The 21259-nt window shown below is 39.2% G+C and overlaps 1 protein-coding gene across 6 annotated transcripts; it reads left to right on the top strand.

Moving 5' to 3' along the window:
- Nucleotides 1–886: 886 nt before the first annotated feature.
- Nucleotides 887–20565, top strand: cpeb4b (cytoplasmic polyadenylation element binding protein 4b). Of its 6 annotated transcripts, none has more exons than XM_018752026.2 (11): nucleotides 887–1338; nucleotides 2295–3462; nucleotides 8618–8711; nucleotides 12092–12142; nucleotides 13230–13253; nucleotides 14083–14253; nucleotides 15651–15740; nucleotides 16113–16231; nucleotides 16399–16513; nucleotides 16805–16986; nucleotides 17497–20565. In XM_018752026.2, exons 2-11 carry the CDS (start codon nucleotides 2350–2352, stop codon nucleotides 17722–17724), a joined length of 2187 nt encoding a protein of 728 aa, XP_018607542.1. In that variant the 5' UTR covers nucleotides 887–1338; nucleotides 2295–2349; the 3' UTR covers nucleotides 17725–20565. The 6 variants fall into 6 exon arrangements, with proteins under 6 accessions (XP_018607542.1, XP_018607544.1, XP_018607541.1 ...); XM_018752028.2 differs by having other exon boundaries at nucleotides 887–1348; nucleotides 8621–8711; XM_018752025.2 differs by having other exon boundaries at nucleotides 887–1348.
- Nucleotides 20566–21259: the final 694 nt, after the last annotated feature.

Below are 21259 nucleotides of genomic sequence, written 5' to 3'. Positions count from 1 at the left end.
GCAGGAGGTACGGTGTGCGGTGGCGCAGCAGGTTTGGCCAGGGCCTATTCTCTGGTGGGTCTGGGGTTTGAGTCCCACTTGGGGTGCCTTGCAGTGGACTGGCGTCCCATCCTGGGTGTGTCCCCTGCCCCTCCAGCCTCACACCCTGTGTTGTCGGGTTAGGCTCCGGCTTGCCGCAAACCCACTTCGGACGAGCGACTTCCGTGTGACAGTGAGACTCTGGAGGAGCATACAGATGCAGCTGATAGGTAAGACAGAACCAAGAAATGCTAGATGTGGCAATACTGGAGTTATATGATAATGGGTCTTGCACTTCCATATTTGGTGTGCGTGTGGGAAAATAGCAAATAAAATGTGGACAAAAATACAATAAAGCCATATAGGATTAGACCATTCTAAAGATATACATGACTGTAATAACATCAATAGTGATAGTAGACAATCATCATGTGTTGGTAATGTATGTCTACCAGATTGTCAGGAACCTTTAGAAAAACACAAACAATAGGTAGAATTTTGTGGACCTTTAAAGTATATATTCCCCATGAAGGGGTCACTTGAGTAATGTAGAGGAGAAGCGTGTATGTAGAGCCTATCTGAGGGATTCCCTCATGCTGCCCTTCATTTCTAGAGGAGCAGAGGACTACCCCAGAAGCTAACGTTTAGGGGCGGAGCCATTCCTGTGCGTCACTGTTAACGCGGATAAGATGGGTGCGGCTTCCTATTTTCCGACCAATTAAAGTTCACCAGTGGGCGGGATTACAAGACGTACATAATGCAGTTTGTCGAAGTTGCGAACTATTGGTGGGAGGGTTTACGAAAGGGGAGGGGACTATAGCCGGAAGTTCCCCGCGACTGGTCTAGCTGTCATTTAACTTCGACCGGCTGTGAGGGGAAGAGGACAGCGGAGAAGAAGCGCAGTAAAGGACAAAAAAAAAAAAAAAAAGAAAAAAAAAAATTTAAATAGACTTGACAGGATTATAAATAATGAAACCAACAATTAAACATATTCAAGGAAAAGCAACCTGAAAGTATCGTGTCAACTGCCTTTATTGAAGGAATCTAAGAAGCTATCTTTGCTAGCTACCGATGACGTAAAATTTGTTTGCTAAATAAATAAGGTTAACGACTTGCTCGTTGAAAAAGAAGCTGTGTCATTGAGTAGGCAGGGCACGTCAAGACAGAGAACGGCTCTTTAGCAACAAAACCGACTGTGTCTGCTGAAGAGAATCGTGAGAACACGTTCTGTTTTTTGTCTCGTCAGGCGCAGCTAAAATCTACTGCTGCGGTCGAAGCAGGAACGCATCGTCGGAGTCTGACGTCGCCTTGGAGCCAAGGGTACGAAAAGGTGACAAAAGTCATACCATTTTCGAACGAGCACAAGTCACGCAGTCGGGTTCGGCATATATCTTCTGATTCTTTTAAAAGGCTTAAATATAAACCTCTAATCATAATGCGAAACGCTGTGCTAAAATGAGAATCTGGCCGCAATCCAGAGCAAACAGAAGGCGACGTCATCACCAGATCACCAGTCTCTGGTAGTGTTTTGCGCTAACAGCGAATAAGGGGAAAATTATTATTAAATCATCATATTTTATTTCTTTTCCCGCGTTCGCATAATGATGTGTGATGTGAGGTTGCGATACTCAGAAGAAGCGCAGTTAGAAATAGCATAGGTTAGCTTGGCCGCTACCGTGGCTCACACAGCTGTGTCGCAGGGCTCGACGCGGGCGTATTTTCACTACCGCGTCACGTCGTTATTATTAGCCGCCGAAAACACCACACCGCCACCGTGTGAAGCGCTCCTGGGTGCGTGTCGGGCTAGCAGGTCACACGCAGCTAACACCTTGTCGCGTTATCTCCATGTTAGCTCGCGAGCCAATCAGAGCGCGGTGACGTCCCACGTCCTTCCATCTCATTCATGTTGGCTCGTCCAGATCCGCGTACAGTGATCAGTTGATGCTTTAACTCAAAATGCCTTTAGCGTGCAATATTCGTTATTTTTACACGTTCTGGTAAGTTTTCTGCAGTCCATTAACGTGCTTTCAGATGAACTGACATTCCAAATTGCCTGTATGTTGTGTGTGTGAGAGCGAAAGACAGACGGAATGAAATTGCCCTACAATGGCATGCCTGCCCCTGGCATTCTACCTATTGTGTACCCTGCCTCGTAGCCTATGCTTCTCAGCCACTGATACCCTACATTGAACAAGAGGTTGATGAAAAATGTAAAGGAAAAAAATAACCGTTTTTTGATACGGTTCTTACGTTCGTATTGTCTTTTTCCCCTTTAGAAAATAAAGCAAGCAGAGTTTGAATATATTGTCAGGGAGATACTGGACAAGATCAATGGGGGATTACGGATTTGGAGTCCTGGTACAGAACAACTCCGGTAGCAAGTCGGCTTTCCCAGTAAGAATTCACCCACACCTTCAGCCTCCACACCACCATCAGAATGCCTCTCCGGGCCCGGCTGCTTTTATAAACAACACAGCTGGGAATGGCAGTAATGGTGGCTCGCCGTGGCTCTTTCCTGCGGCTGCTACCCATGGCAACATGCAAGATGAAATTCTTGTGTCAGAAAAGCCCAAAGCCCAGCAGCAGCAGCAGGAAATGCAAGAAACGCAAGAAAAACAGCAGCTGTCTCCAGGCCACCAGGAAACTGGTATCTTATCTGAGTTGGAAAAGACTGCGTCAGATGAGAATAAGGGGGAAAACGGCACGGCAGAGGGCAGTAATGGGAAGGAGAAGCTGAGAATGGAATCCCCTGTGCTCACAGGGTTCGATTACCAGGAAACCTCGGGTCTAGGGACTGCTACCCAGTCCAGCACATCCTCTTCTCTGACTGGCTTCAACAACTGGTCGGCTGCGATTCCGCCCACCCCGTCAACAATTATAAATGAAGATGTCAGCTTCTTCAACCCTGCTGCCTCTGCCAACAGCGGGCCCTTACTGTTCCAGAATTTTTCCCACCATGTCAGCCCAGGCTTCGGGGGCAATTTCTCCCCCCAGATTGGACCCCTCCCACAGCACCACCCCTCTCACCCACACTTCCAGCACCCTCACAACCAACACCAACAACATCGCAGGTCCCCTGCAAGCCCCCACCCTCCGGCTTTCTCCCACCGCAATGCAACTTTTAGTCAGTTGCCCCATTTGTCAAATAATCTAAATAAGCCCCCCTCACCATGGGGCAGCTACCAAAGCCCCTCACCCACACCCTCCTCCACTTCCTGGAGCCCAGGTGGAGGCTATGGTGGCTGGGGAGGGTCTCAGGGTCGGGATTACCGCAGGGGCCTCAATGGTGGAATGACACCCCTTAACTCCATCTCTCCATTGAAGAAGACTTTTCCCAACAACCACACGCCTTCACAGAAGTACTCTCGTACGACCCCCGGTTTCAACCCCAAATCCTGGATGGAGGATAGTACCACTAGAAGTGATAACATATTCCCATTTCAGGTGAGGCTGTATAGCCGGTCTCTAAAACTATAAGAAAGTAATGTTTTCTGTCAACCTTCTAATCACTTGGCCAGATCTAATCAGATTATTAAGGTCGTCTTGTGCCTCTTTGATGGATGCTTTGGTGTAATAGATCAAAGCTCAAAATGCCACAGGGCTAGATGACTAATGTGTTTCTGTCATTCTCATTTTGTTTGTGTCTTGCTGATTGAGAAGACAAGTGAGGTCAAAATAGTATATTTTGATGTATTTTTAACAAATGAATGTACAATGTAAGGAGGTTAGTGTAGTTTTTTCTTCACTACAAAATAACCTTTGAAACTGAGATGTCAGTTTTGGATTGTACTAACCAGATTTTTTCATGTCAGAATGCTGTTATTTCATCTTTTCTATTTTAATGTCTTCCATACTGTCGCAGCAGTAAAATTACCCTCCCTACTACTCTGTTGCTATAACTGCCTTCTGTTGATCATGTATTTAATTTGAATAGGACTGGCATTTTATACTAAGTGGCATAAGAAGCCAGGTTGTGCATCATAAATATTTCTTGGTTACATATTTTTTGACAAAGTTGTTCACCCTCCTATTTTTGTAAGATATTAGATAACATGATTTGACAGTAAACTGTTGTAAAAATGAACCCCAAATGTGAGGGCAATATATAGGATGGAAGACAGCTGGTAGCGTAGTGGTTACAACTACTGCCTTTGGGCTCAAAGGTCGCAGGTTGGATTCCCACCTCTGGCTGCAGTACCCTTGAACAAGGTACTTAGCCTGAATTGCTCTGGTAAAAATTACCCAGCTGTATGAATGGGTGAATAATTGTAAGTACTTTAACATTGTTGCTTTGGAGAAAAGCATCAGCTAAATGAATAAATGTAAGGAGGGGCTGTTTAATTTTAGGGAGAGAAATAGGTCATGTATTTTAAGTTTGTTTAAAAACACTTGTATTCAATCCAGAGAAGTGCAATGTGGGGGTGAACTGAATTATACCACCTCACATTTGAATGAATAGATACTTATTTAATTTGCCCTTCAGACAGCAAATGTTGGTATTCAATTTTGACTTTGTAGAATATAGAAATAATCCCTATATACTGCCTATATTTTATTTATAAGGCAGTAGATTGCTTAGTGGTTAGTGCCATTGCTTTGCACTCAAAAGATTGTTTGCAATCTGACATCCTGTTGTAGTGCTACTTACCCTGAATTGCTTTAGTAAAAATTATCCCGATATGTAAATGGGTAAATTATAGCAAGAAGCTTAGCATGCAGATGTAACATTTTAAGTCACTTAAGAGAGAAGAATCAGCTAACATAACTTAATACAGTCTGATAATCAGTTTCAATGATTGCAACTGTTGGATAGACTGCAAGTAAGCCCTACCTATCTTCTATTTCCAAAATGGCTCAGACTGCGTTTCAGTGGGCCATGCGCCGGATGGTTATGGCACAAATTCATGCTTATATTCACCATTCTTGCCAGTTTGGTTTTGAAGTGTATCACCCCCCCCCCGAGTTTTTTTTTTTATTTTTTTTTAAATAAAAAAAATTCAGGTCAGATCTCCGTGGAACGAAGATTTGGATTGTTAATTGTGAATATATAAACTATATGCTTAGTGTCCCTGTTCTCTTAAGGATAATGTTTGGAAGAGTTTTATTTGGTAATCAGAGTATAACAATTTACTTAATGTAACCAGTAAAAAAAAAAAAAAAAAAAAAAAAACCATAAGAAGTCGTAAGTGCTTGATATACAACCTACAATTCAGATCTGTGTTCTGAAAAAGCTACATAATCCCTGATAGGAACACTCTGAAATATCTTGGATTAGCCTAGAAGGAAAAGATATTGTAGAGATATGTTGTCAGGCATTTTGAGGCATAATCTAACCAGTTTTACCTTGGTGAAGATCTGCAAATTTGATGAGGGCCAATATATAATCATTCTACGAAAGACCCCTGACTGCGTTGCAAAGAAATCTACGGATATGTGCCTTAATCTTTGAACATAGCAGCTGATTCTCTAACAAGGAAATATTTTAATTTTGAGGGACCTTTTTCCAGTGGAACAAAGATGGCACTGAAGTGGCTTTTTTCTTAAATCTGATTTTAATAACCTAGTGTAACCCCAGTGTGTTGTGTTAATTCAGCACTTTTGTGAATTAAGTGAAATACAAGGTCTGCTTATTTGAGACTTTTTTTTTTTTATAAATGCAAATTGGTCTATAAGACTTAATGCTTATTGCCCTTTCTCTTCTCAGCATTGTGAGAAGAACCAGAAATTATATGAAGTTCTGTTGCTGTACTTTAAATGCTGTACTTTAAATCATCACGGTCAATCTGGGGTCCCGTGGAGTGGTTCCCCTGCTTCCAAAATCCAGTGTAAAGGATGGATTACTGTTTTGGCCTTTGCAGTAATTTAATATGCAGGGCTTTGAAATACCTTGACTGGGAACATGTAATCAGTGATGTGAAGCTTCTGACCCCCTGCTTATGTTTCTTTATTAGTTTAGTCTTGACATTAGTGAGATATAGCATGTAATCTGTAATGTCATCTGTGTGTATTCCCGCATTAACTTCAAAAATGTTTGCGTTTTTAAAAAAATATGGAAGTCTAAAAATGGCAACTGGGATGCTATTTTATTTTAAGCATATCTATTTAAAATATTTAGAAATTAATGGGCTATTAACTAGAACAAATGGAAACCAACATAGTTTAAGGGGGATTATATATCAAGGAATATAAAGCATAAATCCAGTTAGCAATGTCTAGGTATAATCTTTACACCTTGGGACTAATATGATCAATAAGCAAATGGGGTAATGCTAGTGGTCAGAGCTGTTTGTGTGCACTCATAAGACTCAGATTCAAATTCCTCATCCTGTTGTTGAACCCTTGAGCAAGGTACTTGCCCCAGGTTGCTCTAGTAATAATTACCCAGATATATAATGATTAAATATTTGCATGCTACTCAGTATGTAAAACTAATACTGTAAGCTGCTTTCGTGAAAAATATTTAAATAAATAAATGCTCACTAGAATCAGAATGTATGGACTCAAAGTATGTGTTAGAGTGGAATGCCCAGCTGTTTGTGCTTGGGTTATTTGTATCTAAATAGAATGTGTTGTTTTACTAGGTATAACATAAGTGAAAAGAACTTGTAGAAAAAGAGAACTAGTGTAATAAGTGAATACGGATATTACACACACACACACACACACACACGCTCTAAACCGCTTCTCTCATGGGGGGTCGTGACGAACTGGAGCCTAACCCGGCAACACAGGGCACAAGGCTGGAGGGGGAGGGGACGCACCCTGGATGGGACACCAGTCCATTGCAAGGCACCTCAAGCGGGACTCGAACCCCAGACCCACTGGAGAGCAGGACCCAGTCAAACCCGCTGCGCCACCGCACCCCCCTGATATGGATATTAAGAAGCATGAAATTAGAAATATGTTTAAATTGCGTCAGGATGTTTCGTCACCTTAGGAGCAAGAAATGCAGCTATTTAAGCTTGTTTGTGCTCTTTAACCAAATATGCAATGTCTGTTATTTATGCCCATTTGCTTAAGTGTATATGCTGATATTGTAACATGTTTATTTTTGTAAGTATTGTGTGACTATTTAAGTTGTGGGATAAACAAAGCGCTACCAGTATACAGAATGTTGACTTACAATATGTATACCATATTGTATACTTTACAGGCTTATTTGTAGTAATACAGGTAGGGAGATGTGGCACAGTTGTGTAGTGGTAATTCTGGTGCCTCACAATCCCTGCACGTTTGGGCATACGATTTGAATTCTGCTCCGGGTATGTGGCGTTCGTATGTTCTCCCTGTGTTTGCCATCCAAAGACGTGCTTGGAGGAATACAATAGTAAACCATCAGTACTCTCTCGTCATTAAAAGAACGAGTTAAATTTGACTCAGTGGCACTTGTCCTCCTCTTTAGATAAAACTTTCTAAAGTAATTTTTTAAATGTTAGTTAAAAAGCATTTACAAAACATTAAGGGGAGCTGATAGCATAATGTTTAGAGTGGTTGCCTTTGGAGCCAAAGGTCACAGGGTTGAATCCCACCTACAGTTGTAGTACCCCTAAGCAAGGTACTTTACCCTAAATTGCTCCAATAAAATTGCCCAGCTGTATAAATGGGTAAATAACTGTATATAGCTTAACATTGTAAGATGCTTTGGAGAATAGATGTAATGTAGTGACAGAAGATGCATGCATAACTGAAAGGGCAAATGTTAGTGTGTAATGTGGCTAAAGTGAGTTTTCTGCATAAAATGAGAAACACATCTAGGTTGTAATCAACTTAGCTTCTTTCCCAGCAGTTTTCTTTTGTCCATTGGCCTCAATGTGATTGTAATTTTAAAATCTTTTTTTTATATCACACTAAGCAGATGGCAAAAATATGAAAAACACTGCTTGATCAACCCTCACTGGTCATTTCTGCAATCCATTTCTTCTGTGACATTCTATAGGCTATTTTATGGTCAGTTCAGGAGCAAAGCACTAACAGAGGCTGTAGTGCCATAGGTCAGTGGTTTCACATTCTGGTCCTGGTGGATTTCTGTCTCTTCTGACTTTGTTGAATAAACTCATCCAGTAATTGATTCAGCATTGATTCAGCTGTTCACTCAAAACTGAAGTCATGTATAAATGAACCTATTTTTTTAATCTCTGTAAAGGGATTTTTTAAGTAAATCTGGTTTATTTTGCTGAAATGTCCCTTTTATTTTTGAAAACAGAAGAAACTGGAAATTAATTTATTGGATTAAACTAAATTCATTAATTACCAGAACAGAGCTGTGTAAATTCTGTGGAAAATAAATTAAGCTGTTTTAAGAGGCAAAAAATGTTTTCACCAGTGTTTAGTCTGTGGCTAATAAAATATGGAGTCCACAACTCATTAACTGTGATTGGAATCAAACAAAAATCAGGATACCATTATCCAGGGTTGCGAACTGCTGCTGGAGGTGTTTAACTGTGTTTTTTTTTAAAAAAAAAAAAAAAAAAGAAATATATATATATATATATATATATATATATACACACACACACACTTACAGCTTGAGCAGTTGAGGGTGTTTCTCAAAGATTCCGATGAGGACTGGCATCATTGCAAGACTCCTTTTGTGTTTCAGCAGGAACGCACCCGGTCTTTTGATGGCTTTAACATGCACTCTCTGGAGAACTCGCTGATCGACATCATGAGGGCAGAGCAAGATTCCCTGAAAGGTATGACTCCTATGAAACAGTTCTGCTTCTAAATCTCAACACTGGTTGATTACGTATCTCATGTTGTCCCTTTGGAGATGCCATTTAAAATTTGCTCAAGGCTGGTATGTTTTCCAGTTAACACAGGAACATTTAAACTAGAATTGCGAGATAATTGAGTGACTTTTTTGCACGTTTTTCTCCAGCTACGTTTTTTTAAGCATAGTGGCAGGTCAGTTAATGACTGCCTCAAGGATACAAGCCACATGCTAAGAAAAAGTTCCATTTATAATCTGTTGATGCTAACCAGAAATTGGGAATGAATTGGTTTTATTTGGCTATATTTTGGATGAAACAATTTTCAGAGCTGTCCTGGCATTTAGTAATGTACTTTGAAGCAAAAACTACAGTGGAGGCCCTTTGGCCATGGGTTAAATGTGCATGAAGTAGAAATGGGGGTATTGTTTAGCAGTTCAGTATCTAGGATGAAAATGACAAGTTTTTAGAAGAACAGTGCAGTTGTGCATTTTGTACTTTGAATATGATACTGATCATTTGGTCTTTCTGCATGGATGACTTTAAAGTTTTCATTGGGGATAAAATCTTTAAAACATTTTTTTAAACAAATGAACCTTTCAATAAATAGCACTTTTGGCATTTTTAAAAAAGAAAATTAAATATTGTTCATATTTTGTTTTTAGTTCGTGACAGCCTTGCATTACTCTAAATTTCAAGACTTTGCACTCCTCAGTTCTCATTGATGTGCTTATAGCGTCTCATTTTCAAAACCTGCTTTTTGAATTTCAGTTCTGTTTTACATAATTTTTTTCCAGAATTGTTACCCCAGAGAGATTAGGCTAACAGGCAAAGTTGTATAAGGTGATGTGAAACTAATATTAAAATCACAGATGCACAAAAAACTGACAACATACTGAAGAAGTAAGCGTGGTGTGGAAAAAGATGGAATTTGATGTAGTCGAGGAAACTAAATTTACAGCTGACACAGGAGGGAAAAAAATGCTCAAGGGGTCTAAGTTTGACCCCTGCGTACCCAATAGAAATTTATACTGATACAAAAAAAAAAAAAACTTAAGGCAGAGTAATTTGTACCTTGCTGCTGAGTGAGACACTTTTGTGGTCACAGGGGCCCTTCCCTTAGGGAGGGGTCTTAACCTGTGTTTTGCTTTGTTTTAAATATGTCAGCTAACCTGCTTGTAATAAAATAATTTCACAAATTTTAGAGATTTGAGTTGTGATGACTTAAGCTTGGTTTTAGAAAGTAGAAGCTCTGGGTTCTTTGTTTCATGTTGAGTCATGAGATGAATTTAGTATCTAGCCTTCGGGAGTTATTGACTAGAGAATACTGGCTTACTGTGTTCACAGGTTCCTTGGTGACATTCAGACTAACTTGTGCTTCTCTCAGATTCCAGCTTCTGGGAAAGTGACCTTGAAAACTAGTGTTTGTGGAGACACGTAAGGCAATAGATTTTCTTGTTAAAGACACACATTATCAAAGCTGCCGTAGTTCTTTTTGGATTTTTTTTAGCGTTTCATTGCTGGAGTTGACCTTATCTGACTCTGAAAAGTCAGCTAACATACAGTAGTGTTTTACTGATTTAGGTTTTACTTGTATGATTGAAATATGATTTCTTAAATGGTTGATATGTCACAAGTTGCAGATGGTTGTGCTGGTGCTTCACAGCTTCTGGGCTATAGTTTTTGTACCTGCGGTTCAATACCTGCTGTGTCGGTGTGGAGTTTGCATATTCTCCTCAGGTTTGTATGGCTTTCATCCCACAGTCTGAAGATATACATGAAAGAAGACAATGGGTTAACTTCTTCCATACCTTCCCATTAAATGACAGCCACACGAGTAGTTGCCAAGAGTTGATTTTGGTTTGGCATATACGTTCCCTGTCCCTTATGCTACAACAGGTAACATACCTGATACTTTGCCCTCAGGCTGTAGCTAATAGGTTATTTGTCAGTTTTTCTATTTTCAGCCACCACTGAGTGCTGGTAACAGTATTTAGAGAGTTCCGTAACATTAATTGTTCATTTTAAGAGCATCTGCTAGAACCAATGCATTAGTGGTTTGGGTAGTACTTTGTCTGATGCAATGTGGAACACATCTACAGTGACCTAAAATCCTGCTGAACCATTGCTGCTTTGCTGCAGCAGCTCTCTTTGAGACTGAGACAAGTGACTGGAAGAACACTGCTAGGGAACGTGGTGTGGGTATCAATGTGGATACAAAAGCTACTAATAGCTAGTTGAATCGGATTGCAGGCAATTTGAACTTGTTTGTGGCTTTAAACACTATATACATAGAGGTTTATTTTTTCCTGCTTAATACAAATTGTATACGGGTGTCTATCACATGCACTATGGCTAGCAACTATATCTACTGTTTATGAGCAGGCACACCATGTATATTGGCCCTTAGATTCATTGTTAACCTCCCGATGCTTTGTCATTCTCTTGCCACGAACTTAACTACAGTGTTGGTGTTTTAATGATATGTCTATGATTAGTTATGCCACTGCAATTCATCTCTGGAAGATTCTGCTCTTCTTGACACTTTTCTCCCACGAATCCCACCATGAGCCCCCGGTATATTCGAGCTTGTTTAATGCTAAACAATGTGTTGTGATGTAGCTGTTGATAGACCAGTTTTAACATTGAAGCAAAGATTGTAAATGAGGATTTTATGCTTTTCTCATTTGTATGAAACAACTTATCTTAGACTTTTGTTTATTTTGCACTAGTAAAATATAATTTTCATTTGTCAAGGTTGATAATTTGACACATCAGCAAAATGTAATGTAATTTTTTTTCCTGAATATGCCTGGGGCAGCAAGTAGTACTGTGGTTTGGGGTAATGCCTTGCACTGAAAGGATGCAGGTTCAAATCCCACCTCCTGCTGTTTTTACACTTGAGTAGGGTACTTACAAATGAATAGCTTCAGTAAAAATAACAGATGGATGAATAACTGTAAGCACTTTAACATCGTGGGTTGCTTTGGTTGCATGAAATGAAAAAATGTAAAATTGCTTATGATGCAATACCCCATGCATTTGAATGTCAGTAAATGATGAAACTATAAATATGATAATGGTACTGGTAGATGCATACATATATAGAGAATGTCTCTGGAACCTGCTCTTACTGGTGAGCAATAAACCGCACAATTAAGAAGCATTCAGGCATTCACCTCTGCAGTTTTTTGGGCATACTGTAAGCTGAAGATGGTTGCGTGTTACAATTTGCTTTTTCAATTTTGTAGTAAAACATGGGAAAGATAGGAGTTTTCCATGCTCTGTCAGGTTACTTCTTATATTTAACAAAATGATGATTTTCATCGTGTAAATCTACCTTGTATTGTTTCCCCTTCTTATAGGCCGACTGGGATTTACTCACCCAGGAGGAGATAGTCCTTTACCCATAAATGGTAAGTTATTGGATGCAATTATTCTCATACTCTATGCCCATTGAAGTTGTGATTTAACCCCATATGTGAAGATGTAAAGCCGGTCAAATGTCCTTGTATTCTGGAAAAATTATACTTGTTTATATAAAAGCATGTTGTCTGTTAGAGATCTGTTATAGTGTGCATACTCTGGAATGGGCTGGAAAAAAACATTTTGTAAAACATCAAGATGTTCTCTTATTCAAGAGTGAATGTTTTGGGGGGAGGCAAACCTTTAACATCTCAAGTTTTTAAAGTGCAGGTGCAAAACTCTAACTGTTCAGTTAGAAAATAATCTAAAGACTATTGTCTGCATTCGTAGTTCTTCATGACATATACTTGTACAAGCGTACAACATTAGTTTGTGCACCTGTACAAAGATAAATGGTGGTGTGGTGGTTAGAGCCATTGCCTTGGCTAGAGCCAGGTTCAGATCCGACCTCCAGCTGTAGACCCTTCAGCAAGGTACCTGTCTGAATTTCTAAAGTGAAAATATCTTACTATGTGAACCTCATATTGTAAGGACATAAGTGTGGGCTAAATTATGAGTAGTAATTCAACATGTTCCTGGTCACACTATAGAAATCTCTTCCAATTTTGCAAACTGCTGTTGCCTTTTTGAAGCTACAGTATTGAGTGGCATTTGGACTCAGGTGAGCCGAGGTGTTTTGTGGAAATTCAGTTCTCCACAATATTTGCGATCCCTTCAGATCTGTTCCCCCCCCCCACCACTCCCACCTGCATACAAACAGTTGAGTTCTGTAAGAAATCCACAGTCCAGTTTGGATCTGTAAGGCTAAAACATCTCTTCCATATTTGGAGTTGTGAAGAACGTAGCATATAAATGAATGACCATTAATGAAAATGTGTGATATATAATATGGACTGCAAAGATAAATCAGCTGTTTTTGAACGTGTATTGACTGTCTTGTTGCAATAATTTGGTGTGTAGTTAAAAAAAAAAAAAAAACATGCAGTGATTCCAGGGTTAATTTTTACATTCATATTTAGAACAAAAGCTGTCTGTTTTCTTGGCGTTTGCTCATATGTTGTCTTATTTTGCATGCAGCAAGGAATTATGGAAGGCGGCGAGGTAAAAATATTAGTTTGCATGAAATGGGAGCATTCTGTACAAATGTGTAGGAATACCAAATAGCAGTAATGTTAAATGTATCTATTTTCAGGTTGTTTGTCCTTCCTCTTCTAGTTACTTTCAACTGGAAATGTTTACCATTGAACATTTTTTGTACTACTTCATGTATGGTGTTCCACACATGAAATGCTATTTATGTGTTCATATCCATTTTCTTGTGCTTGCAAAACTATTCTCATGAAGTGTTGGTGCCAGTGTATGTACAATGTGTGCTCAGTGTGTAATGTGCATAGAGAAAAGGTTTCTGCAGGGTTTGTGTTGCTTGCGTGTCAGCAGTGCATGACAGATGCACACAAGTGAGAGCTAAGTCCCTTATGTAAATGTGTGCTGCCCGGCTTGGATTTGGTGGAAAATGAGCTGACCTTAGGCGCCACCAAAGCTTTGTTTCCACCCCTGCTAGTGTGGCGTGGCAGAAGCTGGGGCCCAGTTGCAGTGCATGCAGTAGAAATGCTTTTATGGTGGGCCCTGGGAACGTTTCCCTCGTCGTGTGAATGTGAGAGTGAAATGGTGGGGTAAACTTACTGTCCTGTACCACTGCTGGGACTCTCTGTGAGAGGCAGGTGTTAATACTGGGATTGCCTGACATAGTGGTACAAATATTCTCAGCAGTGTAGAAGCAGCAGGAGTGAAATACAATACAAGTACAGTGTTGTTTATATCTTGCTCAGTGTTGTGAAAGAAAAATTCCACATGTAGGGAAGGTGGTAAGGAGAGAGGGTGGTGGTCAGAGATAAACACAGTCCCTTATGGGATTGGTGTCTCTTTGCAGGCCATTCTTCCTTGTTCCCAATGGAGGATGGCTTTGGTGACGATGAACGGGCTGACCAGGGCCTCCCTGGGCTGGGTTCACCTCACTGCTTCCCTCACCAGAATGGGGAACGGGTTGAGCGCTACTCCCGCAAAGTCTTTGTTGGAGGCCTGCCCCCGGACATAGATGAAGGTAAGATACTTTGAGCTACAAATAGAATCAGATGGAGATGTTCTTTGTAGACACTGAATACTTTGTAATCAGACTGCAGCGGCTGAAATGCCTTGCATACGCACAGTCCATCCATAGAACAGACTGGGGGGGAAATGTCCTTCTCTGAAGATCGATTGATCCTTTTTTTTTTTTTTTTTTTTTTTTAAAGAGAGAAATTTTCCATGTGTACATATATATATATATATACTGTATGTATACACAGTGTCTTATTTGATGAAAATATAAATAAATTGGCACGTGTGTTTCTGTGCAAAAATTAGTCAAAATTAAAATGCAGAATGGCTGGCGAACACTGCGAAATACGTGAACAAGAGCTTGCTTTGCAAGAGAGGGAGGCGCTAAGCCCTGGGTCCAGTGCTTGGCTTGTTCTGATTGGCTGATATATGTGAGCTTTGATAGGTCTACATGTACGGCTCTTCTGAAGGTGCATTTTGTGATCTACACATAGATATGTACATATGTTTGTATGTATGTGTACATACGATTGATGTTGTAGAGGGGCAGTAATATCATAAACGTTTTTCATTAATTTTTTTCAACAAATTTAATATAAAGTTTTGGAGCAGCTGATGGTGTGGTGGTTAGAGCTGCGACGTTTGGATCTGATGGTTGCTGGTTTGAATCTCACCTACTGCTCTTGTGCCTTTGAGTAAGGTACCCCAAATTGCTCCAGTCAAAATTACCCAGCTGTATAAATGGATAAATATCTGTATGTATCTTAACTTTGTAAGCCAGTGGGAAAGAAGTCAGCTAAATGATTACATTTTTTAACAGCTTTTTAAAAGTATAGTTTTATTGTTTTTGAAAATAGTCTTTCCCCCCCCTCAGTTTTTTTGTGATAAATTTTGGCTGAGGTCTGTTCCTGAAATCCATTTTTCTGTGGATAGGCTATATTCCTGAATTTTGGATAATTTTTATTTTACATTTGATAGCAGAACTCTGAGTTTGCCCAGTGAGGGTGTTGCCACACCTTCAAGAACGTAGGAGATGAATGTTTTCCCAGAAACAGAAGGCTGGGTAAACTAGGTCACTCAGAACACAAATAGATGCTTTTAAAAGGGCCTGGGCTGTAGATGCGCAGGGGCCGTGTACTGGGTTCTGCTGCACATTTTAATCCTGTGTAGGCGGGAAACAAGCAGGCAGCACTAAGTGTATTCACTCACTGGTTTGTTGATTGCAGAACACTTTTTCCTGCACAGTATTTTGTCTGCAGATTTCATGTGTTAAAATGGTAATGAATTCATGTGTTATACAAATCAGAAAACACTGATTTATTTGGCCAAATAGAAATTGGATTAATGTTAGGTCTCTTAAGGTCTGTAGGCCTATATGGACTGTTTGTTTGTTCCATACAGATGAGATTACTGCTAGCTTTCGGCGCTTTGGTCACCTCTTTGTGGACTGGCCTCACAAAGCAGAGAGCAAGTCTTACTTTCCTCCTAAAGGTGAGCTATATGGAGTGTTACTTTTGTTTTAAATCCATTATACACAACACTGTAACAGGAATACAGGCAATTAAAATTGTCTTGTGTATGGTTTTAAGGCAGCATAGGTGTAATGTTTTGTTTAAATCGAACATTTATTGTGTTGGTGTCACTCCTGCAAAAGATGTTCAGATGTTTAGCTCAATTTTATTTATCTCAAAGAGCCTAATAAAAAATTAAAGTAAAAATGTCATTACTTTTCAGTCAGGCACTTTTTTACATTAGCCATTTGGTTCTAGCTGTATAGAGGTATTAACACTAATAAAACCTCTGAGCTAATGTGCCCTCCATGGATGAGACACTTCTTTCACATCTCCATCTGTGGTTTCTCAGGTTACGCATTCCTCCTATTCCAAGATGAGAGCTCTGTCCAGGCTCTGATCGATGCATGCATCGAGGAGGATGGCAAGCTCTACCTATGTGTGTCCAGCCCCACCATTAAAGACAAACCAGTATGTGTACTCTTTTGTCAGAGCCCTGTCAGTCTCTGTCAACAGTGAATGAATGTTTGCTTCCTTATTTGGTTACACCACTCAGACATGTGTAGGTTGCAGCCCAGCTGATCCACAGTTGCTGTTGGCTCAGTAGGATTTTTAAATACATTTATATCTCTGTACAGGTTCAGATTCGCCCGTGGAACCTGAATGACAGCGATTTTGTTATGGATGGCTCTCAGCCTCTTGACCCCAGAAAGACCATTTTTGTGGGTGGAGTGCCGCGCCCTTTGCGTGCAGGTAACATATGTTTGGGGAGGAGGGTGACTTTTTTTAAAAAATTTTTTCAAACACTTCTGTTTACATGCATTAAGAGGTCATTGGGCATACTTTGTAAGAAAGATGCAATTCCTAAAAACAGTTATTTTCGGAATATCCCTTCAGGTATGTTATTGCATAGTTGATTTGTAATGACACAGCCTCTTTGTAATGCCCATCTTGTACATTTGCCACTGTCAGTTGAGCACAACATACTGCCTGGAGACATTGGCTGGGTTTTAATTCAGCTCGTCACGTGTTTCTTCACTGCAGTGGAGCTGGCGATGATAATGGACAGACTCTACGGAGGAGTTTGCTACGCAGGCATAGATACGGACCCTGAGCTGAAGTACCCGAAAGGGGCAGGGCGGGTTGCCTTCTCTAATCAGCAGAGCTACATTGCCGCTATCAGCGCTCGCTTTGTGCAGCTGCAGCATGGGGAAATCGATAAACGAGTGAGTAGACCGAACCTGTGCTTACATGTGCATACCCACTCATATATATGCATGTTCGCGTGATTGTTGCCACACGAACTGGTCGAAATGAATGTCGGAACTCCTTATGGGAGTTGCCACGTTGTTGCTGACTAAGTGTCTGCTTTGCAGCATACCATATATTAAGTTATATTTGTCATGTTTGCATATACATGCTTTTGATAAAGACTTACTGGATATTCACCTGTTAAAACGCTGGCAGGATTTGGCTGTAACTTTTTTTTAGATAGGGTCTTTTAGAAATCTTTTAAATGACCAAAATCTGAAAATTACCCATTTGATAGAATGCCAGCCCCATGTCCTGGACAGCAATGGATTATTGACAGGCAGGGCCTTGCGTCCTGCATTTCAGAAATAAATCTGTGGGGACAGAACTAGGACATTGAATGAGGGCACAGTTAAATGAAACATAGTGAGTGCAGTCCAAAAACAAATGTGTGCCGACCTCTCCTTCCTTCCTCGTTTCTTTAGGTGGAAGTGAAGCCATATGTCTTGGATGACCAGCTGTGTGACGAGTGTCAGGGCACACGCTGCGGGGGCAAGTTTGCCCCTTTTTTCTGTGCCAACGTCACCTGTCTCCAGTATTACTGTGAATACTGCTGGGCGGCTATCCACTCACGCGCTGGCCGGGAGTTCCATAAGCCTCTGGTAAAGGAGGGTGGTGATCGACCCCGGCACATCTCGTTCCGCTGGAACTGAGAGAGGCCGACAATAGGAGGTGGGGGCGCTACGGGTGGCAATGGCCGTGTAGTTGCTAAATGTTATACTTATATATTATATATAAATGCACTTTTCTGTTGCTGGTTACTTTTTAAGTTTAAGTTTTAATTTAATATATTTAAAAAAAGAATTTAGAGAAAATATTTTAAAGAAGTTTAATTTCCCTTTGACTGTGTATGATTTTGTAGTAGTTGAAAGCAAAGTAAAAACTGAGTATGAATAGAAATATTTTCATGGTCAGATGTAAACGAAATGCACCCGCTAATTCATTGTGTAATTGGGAAAGCCTTGACCTCTGAGCACAGAGCATTAATTCATTCAAGTTTGATTAAAGTACATCATTTCCATCAGGAATGATGTATGACGTGAAAAAGATTGTGTTTAGACTACAGCCCACTTGTGTCTTTGTTAGAGAGCAGATTTTGACTAATTTCCCAGCCCAAAACTGAATAGTTCTGAAAAAAGAAAAACTTGCCACAGAATGGTGGATTCTTTCCAAGGTCAGTTCTAGTGCATTCTGTTAAGTCCCATTCTAATATTTATTAACAAAACTGATTTCCTCCATTTGAGTTATTTCCATTTTGACATGCAAAAACCTAATACCTCAAGCTTAGCTGCTAATATTATAAGGTATAATTTAAAAGAAGAAAGAAAAACAGTTCTCCCCTTCTCTGAAGATGATAATCAAAGGGAAACAGCATGAGTTAAAGATGTACCAAGTTAAACAATGCTTTTCCACTTTGGTTTCATTATAAATATATTGCCAATTAAAAGGAAAAAACCTAACTGGAGCATTAACTTTCTGGATCAGGGAGTGAATGCTGTTGAAGGAGTAAAAGGCAACCAGATTGCAGGCCTGTATTGTGAGCAGTGATCCCTCTGTTTATATTATGTTAATTAAGAAGGACCGTTTAGCACAGCCTGCAAGTGCAGAGTAACCAGTGCACCAGTTTACTGTATCATAACCCCACGTTTGATTAAGGCACAATGTAGAAAACACACTGGACTAATGAGAGCAGGAGGGCACCAACACCTATTCGTCTTATGGGAAGAGGTGATTCCGAAAGCCTGGTCACACTTCTGTACCACCTATACCAACTCACCTAATGCATGTTGAAAGTTGAAATATATAGCATGCTTTGCTGCGCTACTTGCTGCTGCTTGCAAGTTAACTCGTTCAGACCAAGACTGAATTAAAGAGGTAATATCTAGATGCTTTAAGGTAACTCCCGCCAAAGATGGATGTGCAGCAGTGAGTAATACTGTAATGTATTGTTTAATTGTTAAAATTTTTCAGTTGAAATTTTAAGTTTTTTTTTTTCCTTTTTTTTTTTTTTGTATTATTTATCTTAAGAGGATGGGACAGGCTCCAGCAAACCAAAGATTGGCCTTGAATTGAGCTCAGTCGAAACACGGACACTGACAAAACAATTGAACTTGCAGGCAGACTCATCACCACAAGTCAGTCCACTCATTTTCAAAGGTCAGAATGGAGACATTTGATTTGGAAATAACTGAAAACAAAAGCTTACAGTAGCTATCGGTAAATTACAGTTGTACTGTATTTGAATCTGCTAATGTAACTTGTCAGGGATTTTAGTGCTGAAATATAACTTATTAATATACTAGTGAGAACTTAACCCTGTGTTGGCTTGATGGTGTTACAGCACCAGTTCTACCATGACTTCAGTTTGTGGACGTAGTGGTTGAACACTTTAGTAGTTAACACTTTTTGAAGAATTTGCTGTTTATGAGATGAAAAAAGTGATTATTTTATACATGGCCTGCTGATTTTTGGTACAGTGTTTTCTAGCGAAATTATTTTGTCATGCACATATAAACATTTATTATGCACTACTTTTCTAAATCTTTTTTTCCAACAGTCATTTTAGGCACATTTTTCACTAATGGGGAAAACTCCTTTTTGCAATACCTCAATTTTTCACATTGTGAAAGGTAGCTTTTGTACTTTTGTTACTGAAAGATCTACATTTATGGTAAATTTCATTTAAAAGAAAGAGTGGTTTTAATATATTTTATTTTCGATTATTATGCTTTTTATACATTTCAGTGCTGAGGAATCTACAGCTCTTGTGCGTGCATTGGTGTTAACGTGACTTCAGTTCTGCAGAGGAGAGAAGTATATTGTTTAAGATCTTTGACGAAATTTCAGTATAAATGGGAAGATCTTAGAGCATGGCAAGAATAAGTTGTCGTTAAACAAATGTCAATATGTCAGATTTTCTTCAGCACCTGGCTGTATTAAGATTGAAATTACTTTTGTTTTTGCTCCCTTATAATAGCTGGAATATAACTATAATAAGAAAAATGCAAACTTGGTTTGTGTTAGACTGTATCACATATCAGAAGAATGGATGTTAGGTGTTTAGATATTTCAACATTTTAAAATATATATTCTTGAACTGCCAACTAGCTCCTATTGTACTCCTTAGCATGCATGACTTAAAAAAAGACAAAATGAAGTAATTACAGGAATAAGCTTAATAAGCTGAAATTAATTGTTGTGATTGTGCACCAGACATCTTTATAAACATTTAATTTGAGTACGCCACCTCCCTTCCTGATCTCCCCATGTGTTAATCACTATGCCTTCACCATACACAGACCTCTGCAGGATACACAGAGAAACTCTAAATCAATTTTGCAGTGCAGGACTTAAGCATACTATGTTAGGACACTTACAAAAAGACTTGATCACTCATCCCCCCCTTCCTTTTCAAGCGCTCTCAAGCCTTGGGAGAAAGGGGACTTTAAGACTTGAATGTGGTAAATGTTGCAAGTTAACTTCGAGTTGTTATGTGCAATACTTTTTTTGAAGCTTTTTTTTTCCAGATATTAAAAAAAAAAAATCTTTGCAATGTAATTCTTTAATGCCATTTTTAATTGCAGACATTTAAAGGAGATGTTTTTCACAGTCATTTTCTACTGTTGTAATCCTTTTCATGCTGGTGTTTGTAAAAATGGAAAAAAAACTATTTGTACTAATATAAATAATTGAAGTTATTTTTAAAACATTAAGTTTTGTGCTCATTTGCTTATTTTATTTCAAGCTACTGTGATTGATTGCATTGTAATTATTATATCAATAATGTATTTAGCAGTTTATTGGTATATTTTTAATTGGAATGTATAATTATTTTTTATAATTTTGATCAGATTTGTGTTATATTTTTGAGGTGAAGCTTTTAATATGTTAAAGTGTCTAGTTTTTACTAATTTCTATATTGTACTTCACAATATATGGTTCACATTTTCAGAAGGAAAAAAAAATAAATATTTGTCTGTTAATGATGTTACTTAATGGCTAAATTTCATTAGTTTTTACCTGTGTATGGGAAGGTTATTTATTAGCATTTTTACTTCAGATACCACCTTAAGTTTTTCATTTCACCTTTATAAGTTTGTATTTTTGTATTTTCTTTCTAATTAAGTTATGTCATACAAATGTCCATATTTCTAGGGGTTGGTCTGTAGAAGTGCTAGTGAAATAAGA

The sequence above is a fragment of the Scleropages formosus genome, chromosome 4 (genome assembly GCF_900964775.1).
Source record: "Scleropages formosus chromosome 4, fSclFor1.1, whole genome shotgun sequence".
Lineage (NCBI taxonomy): Eukaryota > Metazoa > Chordata > Actinopteri > Osteoglossiformes > Osteoglossidae > Scleropages > Scleropages formosus.
The sequence above is the reverse complement of the archived record's forward strand: the minus strand, read 5'-3'. Positions and strand labels throughout refer to the sequence as shown.